This window comes from Euphorbia lathyris, chromosome 2, assembly GCF_963576675.1.
Source record: "Euphorbia lathyris chromosome 2, ddEupLath1.1, whole genome shotgun sequence".
Classification (NCBI taxonomy): domain Eukaryota; kingdom Viridiplantae; phylum Streptophyta; class Magnoliopsida; order Malpighiales; family Euphorbiaceae; genus Euphorbia; species Euphorbia lathyris.
In genome coordinates this window covers 136,900,449-136,916,206 of record NC_088911.1, presented here as the reverse complement: position 1 = coordinate 136,916,206, position 15,758 = coordinate 136,900,449, and the positions used below count along the sequence as shown (strand labels likewise).

The 15,758-nt window shown below is 38.1% G+C and overlaps 1 protein-coding gene across 2 annotated transcripts; it reads right to left on the bottom strand.

The window, feature by feature from the left end:
* Positions 1-397: 397 nt before the first annotated feature.
* Positions 398-3,610, bottom strand: LOC136220055 (DELLA protein RGL1-like). Of its 2 annotated transcripts, XM_066007728.1 has the most exons (3): positions 2,477-3,610; positions 998-1,840; positions 398-662 (listed from the first exon to the last, which is right to left on the bottom strand). In XM_066007728.1, exons 1-2 carry the CDS (start codon positions 3,509-3,511, stop codon positions 1,001-1,003), a joined length of 1,875 nt encoding a protein of 624 aa, XP_065863800.1. In that variant the 5' UTR covers positions 3,512-3,610; the 3' UTR covers positions 398-662; positions 998-1,000. The 2 variants fall into 2 exon arrangements, with proteins under 2 accessions (XP_065863800.1, XP_065863799.1); XM_066007727.1 differs by having other exon boundaries at positions 398-1,840.
* Between the last annotated feature and the right edge of the window lie 12,148 nt (positions 3,611-15,758).

Below are 15,758 nucleotides of genomic sequence, written 5' to 3'. Positions count from 1 at the left end.
TAAGCTTGAGAGTCGTCTTTCCATTATTGAGTTTGGTCATTCCTGTAATTCAGAAACATTATAGCTAGCTAATATGTGATACTTGTGTTGAAGGTTGGACATTTGGAGCGTGAAGTTTGCACGATTCGACATCTCTAGTGGCCTAATATTAGTCTAGATAGTTTTGATACCATGTCAATGAACCATTCAATCAGTGAAGCTAGGAAAGAGGGCCTAGGGGTGCAATTGAGGGTTTGCGGATGCTGAAATTACACATCTAAACCCTCTTTACATGCGGAAGGCCACCTACACCACTCATCCTAGGGCGAATTCTGGTGGCCTGGGTGCAAACTGACCTATGTGCACTTCCTCATCTTGTTCTTATATTCAACCCAAAAGATTAAACTGATAGATAAAATTCAAGAACAATATAAATATTATGTAATAAATGATATAGCAAGAAGTACAAAATGACCCATGAACTTGTTGTACCCTCTATACAAATTGGCCTAAATTAAAAATTTCTCGACAAATTGGGCCCTACTTAACAAAAAAATAATAAAATAATTATAGTAAGAAGTGAAGAAGTAATACAAATTTACAAAGAACTTAATAAAATGATGAAATTCGATTGCAGCTTGTTTGAATGCTTCTGCCCGAATATGCACATGAAGCAGAGAAGCCTAGAAATAGCTAGTCGATCAGAAACTAGGGTAAATAATTTATTAGTCTAATATATTTACTAGTCAATTCTCATATTAGTAAAAGTAAATTACAAGATTTAGTTTTGTTCTTGTCAACAGTTTAGTCTTTCCCGTTAATAATCATCCAAAAATTTGTTAGTCAAATTTATGACTAACAAATTCTTCTTATATGTTTGACTATATGGTTTTAATGGGAGGAAGTAAACTGTTGATGGGAACAAACTTAAAGATTTAAAGATTTTATAATGTATTTTTGTTAATACGAGAATTGACTGGTGTAATAGAAAAAAGTTAGGAACTAATAGATTATTTACTTGTCAAATGAATTTCCAAACAGAAAGGGAATGGATTGGTGTACCCTTCCACCCAATAAGTAAGCATTTTTCATTCATGTGAAGTGTGCAAGAATTCACACAAGCAAACTGCTTACGCATGAGATTTGCTTGGTACAAAGATGACGAGCTGAGTTCAATCTCTTTCATTCCAAACCGCGTGAAAAATGATCTCCAAACATCAATTTTCACATGTCTCACCCATCTTTCCTTCCCTTCACTCGCCACAATATTTCTGATACCATGATGAAAGAATACCGACTCCATAACCATTCGGTCCAGGTCATTCTGATCGATACAAGCATCAAAGCAATCAAAGTATGCACTATAGAAAAAGAGAGCTTCAACAAAACGGTTCACAAAAGACGGTGAATTTGTATTTGCTTCGGTTTCCATCACCACCATCACACATGGATTCATTTTTCTGAACAACTTCATTACATGTTCGAGGCGATTCTGCGCGGTAATGAGTCTCATTAATGTATACTCCGAATAGATAGCTACCACTTCTCCGGGATCTTGGTTGAAGAGGTCTTTTTTTAGTTCAAGCAAGTCTGGCACCATTATTACATTGAAAGAGAAAGGTATGTTCATGGATTGAGCAAAACTTGCTAACCTCTTTCCGGTCTCCTCAATCAATGCATTTGAACTCGTTCCAATGGCGCTTATCTTGAGAAGCTCGAGAGGCGAATCATGTCGAGACTGTAAAGCTTGCATAAAGACCGGCCATTGAGCTCCATGTCGGATTTCAAGATCAATAATGTGAATCCTCTTTGCTTTAGCCACATTTTCCAGGATTGCTTGGATTCCAGTGAAACGTGCAACCTGAAAGTAGTCTTATTATGTGATTTATATATTCCACGTGATTGATTATATCTGAAATAGACGTAACAAAAATGATAATTTTGTCAAAGGGATCATTTGTCAAATAGGTTCTCTTTGTAATGTTGGGGTAAAATGTACCGAAAATCATTGAAATTTGGGGTTTGTTTCACAAATCACTGACTTTCAATAAAAATACTCAACTTCACATTTAATTTTAATAAAATCATTATGAGCGAGTTGTATAAAAAAGCTCACTATAATATTGATATGACATATGCTAACTAATCGTTATGGTAGAGATGTGTGACTTTTATGGCTGATGTGGTAGAATTATTACAACTATGCATGTGCCACATGGCACATTATGACCAAAAAAAAAAAGTATCATTATCCAACATGAGGCTTAATTGGTATATAGTCAACTATCTTCTCTCTCAAGTCAACATTCGAGATAGTTTTGGATGAAATAACTTTTTGAAACGAACATTTGTAAGGTGTTCAACGAACTCTGCTTTTATGATTAATATTCTTTCCTTTGATTTGAGTTATTAAAAGTTCTCTTTCAAAAAAACTTTTTGAAACGAAGTTCAAACTACAATTTAATCACGTTATCATTTCAGAAATTAACAGTCCTACCTGAAAGAAAGGAACTTTCTGATAGCATCTGACGCTAGCTGCTTCAGGATTCGCCTGCTCCGAATTGAGAGACAGCTTTTTTGCCGAGTCTTTCGACAAGATTCGTCCCGTTTCTCGAGCAATCTTCTCTTGAAGAGCTTTCGAAAAGTAGTAAACAACTCGTTGAACTGAATTTCCAGTATCAGAACACAAAGAATCACAATGATTAAGCAATCTACTTGCCCTTTCAAATTGTTGATACCCAACTTTCTCAGCAGAAGCTAGAAGCAATTCAACAAGTTCAACATTTCCAGAATCTTCATCAGAAAGATCAGAGAAAGAAAGACCAAACGGATTATTAAGCATCGAAGCAATATCAATCACTTGACTGTAAGATTGAATGAACCTCGCTCCTGCAATTCTGATTATTTCTTCAGTTGACAATTTCGAATCGACGATTGTCTGATCATCGATTATTCTTCCACCGTTCGACATTGAATTGCCGTATTTTTTCAGAAGCTCTAACGACGCCATGGAAAAAGCATTCCGATCTACTTTTTCTGTTTGCGGCGGCCGAGAAAGGAGATGATGATCTAACCGTTGATTGTAAAGAACTTCAGAATCCATAGCATTCCGATCTACCTTTTTGTACTCAGAAACAGCTTTTTCTGTTTCCTGCGGCGGCGGAGAAAGGAGATGATGATCTAACCGTTGATTGTAAAGGACTTCAGAATCCATAGCATTCCGATCTACCTTCTTGTATTCTGAAACAGCCTTTTCTGTTTCTGACGGCGGAGAAAGGAGATGATGATCTAACCGTTGATTGTAAAGAACTTCAGAATCCATATATGAATGTGGATTCTGATTCTGATACTTGAAAAAGGACTTTTCCTCCATGAAATCAACCTCATCGAACTCTGAATTCACTCCCCATTCATCAGATCCATCAGAACAATTCAATTGCCATAAATTTGTTCTATCCATGGTCTGGAAACTTTTACTCATGGACATAAATTCATCTCGATTTGCAGTGAAAGAAAACACTGCCTTCGCCATCTCAACTGAGATTTGAGAAATTAGCTTCACAGATTGATCTTCAATGTGTATATGAAGATAATTTTATTGATATAACCAAGGTATCTATACTGTTCAAACAATAATTTAATGTTTCCATTTGAAATTGATAGACTGTGCTAATAAATGTTATTTACACCCATGGTACTCTAACTATTAAAAATGAAACATAAATGTCATAAATCTTAAAATTATTAACGAGAGTGTATCACGGTTTAATTTTGATTTCACTCGTGATCCTTTTCTTCGGAAAAAATCAAAGATATTCACTAAAGATTAGGGATGGCAACGGGTAGGGTACCCGCTGGTAATGTTAATCCCAAACCCTTAGCCTTTTATTTTTTAATTACTTGTACTCGTCCCATTACCCTAATGTGTATATTTTTACATCTCATACCCATCCCATTTAATTTGCGGGTACCCGCGGGTACCATTACCCGTTAAGAATCAATAAATAAAATAAAAAATATTACAAATTTAACAAAATATAAATTTAATAAATCATCTGTATAAAAATTGAACAAATTGAATCTTAATTAATGAGAATAAATTAGCTTAGTGGTATCATTCAATGATTGAAAAACAAAAAATTTAATAAATCATCTAGCTTAGTGGTATTTTTGCACCTTAATTAATAATAATAAATTAGCTTAGTGTATCACGTCTTACGTCTAAAAAACAATGATATGCATTAATATATACAAAATTTATGACAGTTAATGGGTACCGGGTACCCTGGGGGTATTCTTATACCCGTTCCATACCCTTTTATACAGGGTACAAATAATCCCATTAGAACCGAGTAGTGCCGGGTACTCGCGGGTACAGTACCCATTGCCATCCCTACCAAAGATGCCCCATAGATGACACATCTTCAAAATTTTACAACATGTTGAAATTTTTATGACGTGTCAATTTCTTCTGCCAATGTCCAGGGCTGTTTCTAGGTATGGGCAAGAGGAGTGCATACCCAGAGTATAAATAAGTAAGGGCCTAGAAGTAACATTTAAAAAAAATTGTAAAAATTAAATTTCAAAAGATAAACAATTATAATACTAGATCTAAACAATCGCATCACACATCTACAACATAAGGGAGAGAGCTACCCAAAATAACATTTTTATAAAAAGAGTACAGAAATGTTGCAAAGCATATTGATTTTGCATGAAATGTTCGTAGACAATGTTTTGTATTAGTAACTAGGTATTCAAAACGAAATAAAATGTTTTTTTCCCATACGAAATTGGATGTTTTTGTTAGTTTCTTTAAGTGTAATTAAAAAAAGGTATTTTTCTGCGGTTTAAAAAATTATTTGACGTATTAAAAAATGTTGATATTTGGTAATATTTTCACCCGAACCTCTCCAAAATGCTTATTTTCACCTCCTAGCCTATTATTTGGTAAAAATTTTCCCGTGATCTATCCAAAATTGATGAAATCTGATAGTTAACGAGACAAAGACCCCAATATTTTCGTAGCATAGGCCTACAAAATTTTAGCATCAGCCCTGCTAATGTGTTTATTGGTTTCCCATGACCTATCCAAATGAACACTAAAATTTATGACATTTTTGTTCAATTTCTTATAGTTGGAGTATCATGAGTGTAATTAACCTTTGTTCATACCCCAAAATCATGGTGACATCACATTCTAAGATTTTATTCAACAAAAAGAGAAATTATGAAACTTAAATATAAAAATATTAGTAGAAAAACTAGCAAAAACAGGTGGTAGTTAACACACGTAACAAAGATTATATATGAAAAAAGACAAGTTGAATTGCAATATGACAAGCATATACAGGTGAATGCAAAACAACGTAGAAATTAATTTATAATGCAACCTGTCTATGGCTATTATGCAAGTTTTGAAAATGACAACTTCAGGTTTTGTATCCATTTTCAAAATCTGTCACAAAGCTTGACAAAGTCATTACAGGTTTTGGCCGGTGTTTTGTCAGCAAGATGAAGTAATTGATGAAAATAATAATACAGATGATTGAAAAACAAAAAGACAAATAGAATTACTTGAGAATGAGTGTGACCATTTGAAAGAATATCCGATAAGATGTTTCATCAAAATTTGCTTATGGGCCGGGTTCGTACCGAGTCTAACGGACTTATATATGAAAATACTCAATTCAAACCTAGTTTAATGCACTATCAATTTAACCGAACTTGGATTAGAAAATCAAATGTCGTGCCTAATCCAAATGAGATTACTCTTTTTTTTGGGTGAGGAAAAGAAGGCTAAACGCCTGAAAAGAAAAACAAGAACAGAAAAACAAGCTTAAGATCGAATAACTTTATTAGACAAAGAGCCCCTATAATTAGGGGTAAGAATCTCTTGGAGGCCTGCAAGAAGCGCACCAAACTTATGGTGATCCAGAGAACAAGAACATGCGAAGTTCGCCAACCAGTCAACAACTTTATTACCTTCTCGATATGTGTGAGTAAAGCGGATAGTCCAATCTCTATCTCGGAGTAAAGTGCAGCCAATGAATAAGCCAATAAAAAGAGTGATGGACCTCCACGAAGCTAGTAATGAGATCCAAAACAATATCGTGCCTAACCCAAATAAGGTTACTCTTTAATGATAGGTTTGGTGCGATCACCGTTTATTTTTATGAATCTCAAGTCTAATGTACAAATAGACGGTTTCAAGTGAGCCTAGAGTGAACTTTTTCTTAAGTGGAAGTTGGAGGCTGAAAAAGAGAGGGGCACATGGAAATCTCAACTAGATTGGCACCTTCGGAAAACACCAAATAAAACTGGGGCCTAATAAAATTAAAAAAGTAGAAAAGATAACAAAGTTTAACAAAAGATTACAACTACATCCGGGCAAAAACTAAACAAATCGATAATTTAGAATTACGCATAAGTCATTATCTAAAAGCCAACATAGAAGCTTGGGGCTGCATGCCACCAAAGAAAAGATGAAGTCAAGAGACCATGTGAGACTAAAATATCTGCTATCGCATTCCTTCCCAATAGATATGAGAAACTGCAAAATTCATATGAGTTTCAAAATCCTAGAGCAAACTTAGTGTTAGGCCATGTTCTTTGTTATTTAATTTCAGTGTAGTTTCGTTTCAGTTCAGTAGCATTCAGTTCAGTAATTTATTATTATTTATTTATATATAATATCTCATTTAGCATTATTTATATATAATCCATCATTATCTATTATAATTATTTATAATTTAGCATTCTTTATATATAATTCATCATTATTCATTATAATTTATCATTATATATAAAATTTATCATTGTTTAGTATAATTATTTATATATAAAATTTATCATTTCAGTTCAGTAACATTCAGTTTAGTTTACTTAATTTCAGTGAAGAACATGACATTTCTTTTTCTATCTAAACTTGAATCATTGCACGTGAGCCTAGATGGGAAGACTTATATAGGTCTAGTTGGAGGTAGATAAAACTGAAGTAAATTTGGGAGAAATTTTTTTTAACCTCTAATGGAGGTAAAGAAAATTGTCAATTTCATCCTTATTTTTCATCATTCTTTATAAATTGATAAAAGATTTAAAAATTAAAACAAATACTATTATTAAAGGATAACTTTAGCGCACGATGTGGTAAATGGATTTGCGGCCCATCAGGCCTAATAAAAAAGAGCAACAACTTTACAAACTGCCCCATGCAAAAAGTAAGAACTTACGGTCTAAAGCCTGTCATAATCCCCACTGGATCCAAACCCACCTAAGAGGAGTTTTTGGATCCCATCTAAGAGGACAACAAGGTCATCTTCCACTTGCCCTCAAAACCTATGTAAGGGCATCTAAGAGCATGTGTAATGGTTGGAGTATCACATCTTAAAATAAAAAACTATTTTTTAAGTAAAAAATTACTTTTTAAATAAAACTATTTTCAGATTATTTTACTAAAACCTACCATTTCTTGGTCTGCACATCCATCACATACCACTCAGAGACTGCCAGGTAAAAGATGTTGCCCTCAAACTTCTTCTCGCGCGTTTGATGCTTTGCTCTTTTTCAGTTCAAAACAATATCCAAACATAAACATTGTCCTGAAGTGGACACCCTCTAATTTTTTTTATTTCTAATGGTTAGACAATGTTTTATAATTTTAAATATTTGCAGAATGGTACTCCCTTTAGACCAGTAAAGATGCTTTAAGGCCACCAAGAAAAGGATCATGCATTCTCTCTCTCTCTCCCTCCCCTCCCCCTCCCCCTCCCCCTTCTCTCTCTACATTCTCTTACTAATCCTTCCACTCTAGAAAAAGAATATGAAAAATGGTAATAACGCCTTCTATAGTGCCGACGCCGACTAAGGAAATTGTAGGCACCTCCGATCAGCATAAGGATAAGACAGCGGAACAATCCACCATCAACAAAAACCTGGAGCAGAGTATCTTCATAGAGACATACTCAGAATGATGAAGCTAGAACACCCACCAAGAAGTTAATGGAAACTCTCTAAAGATTTCAATCCACACAGATCCAATACACCAAAACTCAAAGGCAAATGATCGAGGCTCATAAAGTGACCTTGGGGATCCATGTCTGTTTTTTTTTCATAATGTCAATTATATAAATTTGTAAAAATATTGAGTAATGTATCTGTAATTCCGTTACGAGAAAAATAATATGGTTAACCAAACACGGTAATATGCCTCCTTTATAATTGAATTTCGAGGCCTTAAAACCCCGAAACCCAATATCATAATTGCCACCTAACCAGCCTATACGAAAAGTTAAGTTAGGTTGACACTAAGAATGACCCAAAAGACTAACAATATCATTTACAGATATAATTTGCTTGACAGGATACTATTATTATTTTTTGTATCATTTATATCACATATAATCATATGAAATATATAGATCAAATAACACTATTATAGTAAATAAGTGTCAGGTATGTGGATCTGACAGTTAGAATTAAAATAGAATTTGAGAGAAGAATTTAGAAAGAGAGAAGGAAAGACAGAATAGATGAAAAGAAGATAGAGAGAGTAATTTTAGTAATTTCATTCATACCCCCAAAAAGGGAAAAAACATGATCTGTATATAGCACCTTTAGTGCTGAGATGAGTAAGTCAGTACAACACAGCTGTTAGGGACAGCTGGCCTAATATTTCACTACCCTCCAAAACTACTAACATCATTTCCTAAAAGCATGGTACCTTTAATGTAAAAGTATGATACATTTTGTAAAAGGCAAATAACGACTTTAACTATGCAAGGAAAGATAGAATAAATTCGAATGAGTAAAATAACAAAATCAATCCTCAAACTTCTACTTCTTCACTTTCCCACGCCTCACATACGTGACAATACCTCCCCCATGAGAACATTCTTGTCCCCAAGAATGGATGAAGGCAGGGAACTGGGCCTCAAACATCAACAAATCTTCCCACGTAGCATCCAAGGCAGACAACCCCGACCATTGAATGAGCAACTGAGGAATGGACTCGTCACCAATGATAGCATTCCTGGTATTGATAACCTTTAGGGGTTGAATCACAGCTAAACCATCATCGAGGGGAGGAAGGGTAGTAAGAGGGGGAAGAGTAGGGTCATTTTTCTTTTTAAGGAGAGAGACATGAAAAATGGGATGTACTCTACAAGTAGGAGGAAGTTTAAGCTTATAAGCAACCTTTCCCACCCTGGCTAGGATTTTAAATGGGCTATAATACTTTGCAGACAGCTTTTGAGAACCCCGAACAGCAATCGTCGATTGTCTGTAGGGCTGAAGTTTGAGAAAAACCCAATCATTCACCTGGAATTCCCTATCTGATCTGTGTTTATCCGCAAACTGCTTTATCCGATTCTGAGCCTTTGTAAGACAATCTTTCAATGCAGCATTCATCTCCTGGCGAGTTTGGAGAACTTCTGCTACAGCTGCTACTGCAGAGTCAGTAACTGGCAGCACTAGAAGTTGAGGAACCATTCCATATAGAGCTTGGAATGGGCTCATTTTGAGCGAGCTATGAAAACTGCAGTTGTACCAATACTCTGCCAACCCTAACCAGTGAGCCCATTTCTTTGGGGTCAAGAACACATACTTCTGAGGTACCCTTCTAGACATTGGTTTAGCCTTTCAGTCTGACCGTCCGTTTGAGGATGGTAGGCACTGTTAAAGACAAATTGAGTGCCCAAACGCATCATCAATTCTCGCCAAAAAATGCCAGTGAAGATTCGATCTCTGTCACTCACTATAGTGCGAGGCATTCCATGAAGCTTGAATACGTTATCAAGGAATGCCTTAGCCACCGTAGCTGCAGAAAATGGGTGAGTAAGGGGCAAAAAATGTCCACTTTTAGTGAACCTATCAATCACCACCAGAATCGTGTCAAACCCTGCTGACTTTGGTAGCCCCTCCACAAAATCCATGGCGATGTCCTTCCAAGCAGCATCTAGCACTGGTAAGGGCTGTAATAACTGATAGGGGTCAAAAACCCCTATCTTTGGGTACGGTTTTTGGACGGGTTTTAGCATTATTTAGTTAATAAGCGAGCATTTCTCGCATTTAAATGCTTTTGTGTGAGTTAGTTAGGAATTGGAAACGTTTTATTTATTTTCCGTTGTTTAGGCTCGTTTTATGACCAATTTAGGCAATTACGGCCAAAATAGCATGCATAGTATAATTCCGTTATCTTTTGAAGCTAATTGGTCCGTCAAAAGTCACACCAAACGAAGCGTTTGCTCAAAATAAGCGATTGGCGGGTCAATTTAGCCTTTGGACTAATGTTATCTGGAGTTTCTGTACATGAGCAGGTATAAGTTCAGACGAAAAAGGCATCGACGGCAGTCAGCAAGCACACGGGGGTATACCGGGCAAGAATGCTCGACGAGCGGGCCTCCGTAGGTCATGCCTGCTCGCCGAGCAGGCCACCAGAGGCCTGCTCGGGCGAGCAGGATGCCTGCTCGCCGAGTAGGCCACCAGAGGCCTGCTCGGGCGAGCAGGATGCCTGCTCGCCGAGCAGGGCGCTGCTCGTCGCGAGTAGCGCCTGCTCGCCGAGCAGCTCGCCCTGCTCGGCGAGCAGACCTGCGGGAATTGGTCAAAAAGACCAATTCCGCCCCCACGATGCCACGACGGACCCCACGACTTCCTACCTGCATAAGGACACGAAAATAGGTCAAAAAGAGGGCCGAGCCACGCCTATAAATAGAGTTTTTCCAATGTAAATTAGTATCTTTCATTTTTGTAAATTATTTTTAGCTTTCCCCTTGTAATTCCTCTCCATCTCCTCCATCTTCTTCAAACCTCCATTGAAGCTCCTGCAAAGCTTTTCTCGAGGAATTATCAAGGTTCGTCCTTAAGACTGGGTCGCCGGCTGCAGAGTAAACAGGTTCCCTAAAAGGGATTTTTGTATCTCCTTTTATCTTTCTTTGTTTGTACTCTTTGATACAGTTGCCGAACTTAGCTTATTGTATCTTGTGACATTTATCTTCGCCTTTAATAATAATTTAGCTCTTGTTTTGTTCTATGATTATTTGTCTAATCTCTGTCTTACGCTTTATTCAATTGGTTTAACTCATTCAAAAGCCCCAAAATCTAGTAGGCACATATTGCGAGCTGAATCTGACCTAGTCAGAGCCTAGGAGATTGATGACCTCTTAGTTGATTAAGCGCCAATTTACTGAACCTTAGACCTAGTTTCGGCCTTAAGGAATCACGTGCTAGGAACTTCAGGAGGGTAAGTAGGGTTAATCGCCTTGAATACAAGTGACTCAGATTAGGTTTTTATTCAATAGACCTAATAATCTATCTTCATTATTATCGTTCATACCATGTTCCTTCGGATACTTACATTAATGAAAGATCAATTAGGAGTAGTTTAACTTAATTAGGGGTAGAGTAACTTAATTAGGCATAGAATAACTTAGTTAGAATCAGATAACTTAGTTAGGATTAGTATAATTCAACCTAGGAGTAGATTAACTTAATCAAACAAACTCAAAACCCCCTAAGCCTAGATAACTCTTGAAACCAAGTAGCTCGATACTTGCAGAAATAAATCCTGTGGACGATAACCTGGACTTAACCAGAAATTTATTACTTGATAACGACGGGGTACACTTATCCCTTAGTGAGTCTTCATCCCAACGTAGGTGAAGGCGCATCAAGTTTTTGGCGCCGTTGCCAGGGATTTATTTCTTCTGCAATATCGAACCAAAGGTCGATTTGTTAGTTTTGGCATTCATTGTGAATATCTTTGTTTATATCATTCATACTTGCCTATAACTTATACTTGTGAATACAAATACTTGTTGATATACTATTACTTAAATTCTGTAACATTACTTGTACTTATAACATCACTTATACTTGTTTATACCGTTTTTATACTAGTACACTCTTACATTTATATTTGTTCATATGCACACTTATTTATCTCTAATAACCCATGCCATGTACATCAACCCATATTTGTCAATATCAATATAAACCAATACTTGTACAAAACTGTGCAACCTTGTATGATGTATATGATTTTCCTTCCGCTTTCATTTATTTCTTGTATTTATCTCTTCTCAGCGTATGCCTACGAGATCAGCGAAAATACCGTGTGTTCCTCTTAACCCTGAACTTGAACGTACTCTTCGCAGGAGCAAACAAATCGAAAAGCTGAAGCAAGACGAGATCATCGAGCCTATCAAGCCTATCAAGATGACTGACAATGAACGGAACAATGAGCGGAACACTGAGAACACCGGACCAGAAAATGGCACTCGTCTGATGAGTGAGATCCTGGCACCGCACCGACACCAGCATCTGTCCGGCATTGCTGCTCCAAATATCCAGGCCAATACATACGAAATCAAGTCCGGTATAATTCACTTGATTCAACAGACCGGATTGTTTGGAGGAGAAGCACACGAGAGCCCGAATGATCATCTGGATCGATTGCTAATGTGCGCAGACACTGCAAGAACAAATGGGGTTCCCCAAGATGCTGCTAGGCTGAAGTTGTTCCCGTTTTCTCTGACCGGGCAAGCTTTGGAATGGCTGAGAACACTGGAGCCCGGATCAATCACGACTTGGGCAGGATTGGAGAAGGAATTCTTGTCCTACTACTTTCCTCCCTCGAAGACGGCAATGCTCAGGGGTGAGATCACATCCTTCCACCAACCCGAGCACGAAGCGCTCCACACATCTTGGACCCGATTCAGAAAAATGCTGCGCATGTGCCCTCATCATGACATACCCAAGCATCAATTGGTGAGCGTCTTTTATCACGGACTGACACCCACCAACAGAGCTATTGTAGACTCCGCAGCGGGTGGAGATTTGTTTAGGAAGACAGCAGCAGAGGCATATGACATGATTAATGAGCTGGCCAGAAAGAGTGTGCAGTGGCAAGAACAGAAGCTCGCTGGTCCCACAAGGCAGCGGGTATTTGCTGTGGAAGAACAAGAGCAGAATTCGAGTGTTGCAGATATAAGTAGGAAGATGGACGTCCTGTTGGCTCAATTCAGCCAATCTCCCACCTGTGTGCACTGTGGCGGCGACCACCATGGAAAGGAATGTCAAGCAGGTAGCCCTTTCGCTGGAGACGGGATGGAGATGGTCAATTACGTTGGGGACAGCCAAGGTACAACCAGAACTATAACAACTACAACCCCAACAACCACAACTCCTATAACAACAGCAACAACTACAGGAGGCCTCAGCACCCGAACTTATCTTACGTGAATTCAAATCAGAATGTGCTTCGACCTCCTAGCGGTTTTGTTCAAGAGCATAGAGAGCAGGAGCTTGGCATGCCCCCATATCAACAGCAGAATCAAGGGCCAATGCAACCTCCTAAGGAATCTGACGAGGTGGTCACTCTTTTGAAGGAGATCTCGGCTAGGCTTGCCAATAATGAAGCCTTCTGCAAAGATTTGAGCAATCAGGTAGCTCAGATCAATAGGGACAGGCAGGAAAGGCCACAGGGTTCTCTCCCAAGCACAACGGAGAAGAATCCAAAGATCCTGAGAAAGGATTGAGTAAGGGGGAGAAATCGAGTTCTCCTCGGTTTAAATTCAAAGCTTGAACAATTTACTTCTGCATTTCCTTTTCTTTTATTTGTTGAATTTTAATCTCATTTTTTTTCCTTTTTATTTGCATTGTCAAGTTTTGCCTTCTCCCATACTCCCTGGAAAAAAAAACGAATTTCGCCCAACCCGGACGAGTTAGGCACTGCCCAACTCGCCGGGCTGGTCGGCCGAGCCAGTCAGCTCGGCCGACAAGGGCTGTTCGGGATTTTAAAATCCCGAACCAAAAAAAAGAAGAAGGAAGAAAAGAAAAAGAATAAGAAAGGGGGGGGGGGGGATGACTCATCATCCCCTTCCCCTCCTTCTTCTTCCCTTCTCTCTTTCTTTCTTTTTTCTTATTTCATACTTTCTTTCTTCCTTTCTTCCTCTCTTTCCCTTTCAAAACCTAACCCCCCAAATCCACCATACTAACCCAAATTCAAGATATAAGGTATGAATCTTTACCCATTTTTGATTTATAACATGTTTCTAGGCTTAGATTTTAGCTTAGGGTGATAATTTTTGAGATTTACGGAAAAACCTAAGTTTTAGGTTTTTCTCTTTTTTCACAAATAAATCTCTTGTTTGCCTTTAATTCTTGATTTCCTTGCAATATATGTTAACATCATTATTAATTTGTGGTTTGGATGTGATTTATGTTCTTAATTTGTGAATATTTGGAGAAATTGCTCAATTTGGGTAAAATCTCCATTTTAGCTCAAAGTTCAACTATTCAATTTATAGTTAAAAACTTGCCAATAGAGTTATGAATTGCATTCTTACCATGTTTTAGTCATTGGGCATCTCTAATTTTGCATGAATTTGTGGATTACGGGTAAAACACTTAGGGACCGAATACTTATGGTTTTAGTCCCTAAATTCCTAAACTATGGTTTATGCCTATGAATGGTTTATTTGGGGGTTTATGTTCAAAATTGTAAATATGTCCTAACTTGTCCATTTTTTTGGTCTATTCCTCAGGAACTATGGGTAAGAAGGGCAAAGCCAAGGTCGTAGTTGAGAATGAAGCCGAGTCTGACATCGAGTTCAGCGATACACTCCAAGCTAAGTATGACCCACCTTTTGGGCTCGTTGATGAACGTGAGGGGGTATTGTATGATAGATTTTCTAAGCAAGAACTTGCCACCCATATAGTTGTTGATCAAACATATTTAGCGTCTATAGGCTTGAAAAAGGATTTCAATGAAATCCTCAAATTCCACGACTGGTATAGACTAGCCACAAAACCGACCCCAGTTTATCACAACTTCACTATGGAATTTTTGACTACTTGGAAAAAAGAGCTACCCACGGGCTGTGGTAAGCATTCTTTTAGACTGAATGGTAAACCTTACCGTCTCAGTGATACCACACTAGCAGCCCTGATGGGAGTCTATAACAACCCAGAGGCAATCTCAGATTTTGAGAAACCCATGACAAAAGATATGGCCTGGGAACAATTAATAGGCATATTGGATTTTGACTCCCAGACTGCTAGCCCAGTCGCTCTCTTGGACCCACTCCTCAACCTTGTTCACAAGTTTGTGGTTCACAACTTGTTGGGCAAAAACGAGAGCAATAAAGTCTCAAAGACAGAATTGCTCATACTTTGGTGTGTGGCCAACCACAAACACGTGGATAATGTCAAGACCATCTTTGAGGGGTTCTCAAGCCAAACGAGTAGAAAACGCGGTTCCCTTGGCCTTGGACACTTAGTTACCAACCTACTTGATAGCCAATTCAAAAATTTAGACATTCAAGAAGTTGCTTTTTACCCTACTTTGCTTAACTCCAAGTTTTTGGGGAGATCTACTTTTTATGAAGTCTTAAATAGGAACCCAACCAAAGGAGCAAGCTCTAGCAGAGGGGGACGGAAAAGAGCACGAATTCCACCACGGCATATGGACGAGGAACCTGAGGAAGAAGAACCTGCAACAGCAGGAGACCAAATGGAAGACCGAGCACCGGGGACGGAGGCCCAATTCCAAGCCATCAACACCATGATGGCAGAAATGCGAGACCTGAACCTTCGGACATTCAACACTGTTCAACAAATGGACCAACGGTTCACAACCTTCGAACAGAACATGGACCGGAGGCTCACGGGCCTTGAATATGTAGCGTCAGACTACTGCGAGCGCTATAACATGCCATGGCCACCTCCCCCGGCCGATCAGTAAGTTGTCTTCTCCACCCTAACTCTTTACACTCGTACTT

What these genes read in the sequence shown, in the direction of transcription:
- LOC136220055 (XM_066007727.1), bottom strand. Translation starts at nt 3,511, where the DNA reads ATGGCGAAGGCAGTGTTTTCTTTCACTGCAAATCGAGATGAATTTATG. An exon ending in AGAAAGTTCCTTTCTTTCAG is followed by an intron (nt 1,841 to 2,476) that starts GTAGGACTGTTA and finishes GACTACTTTCAG; the next exon opens with GTTGCACGTTTCACTGGAAT.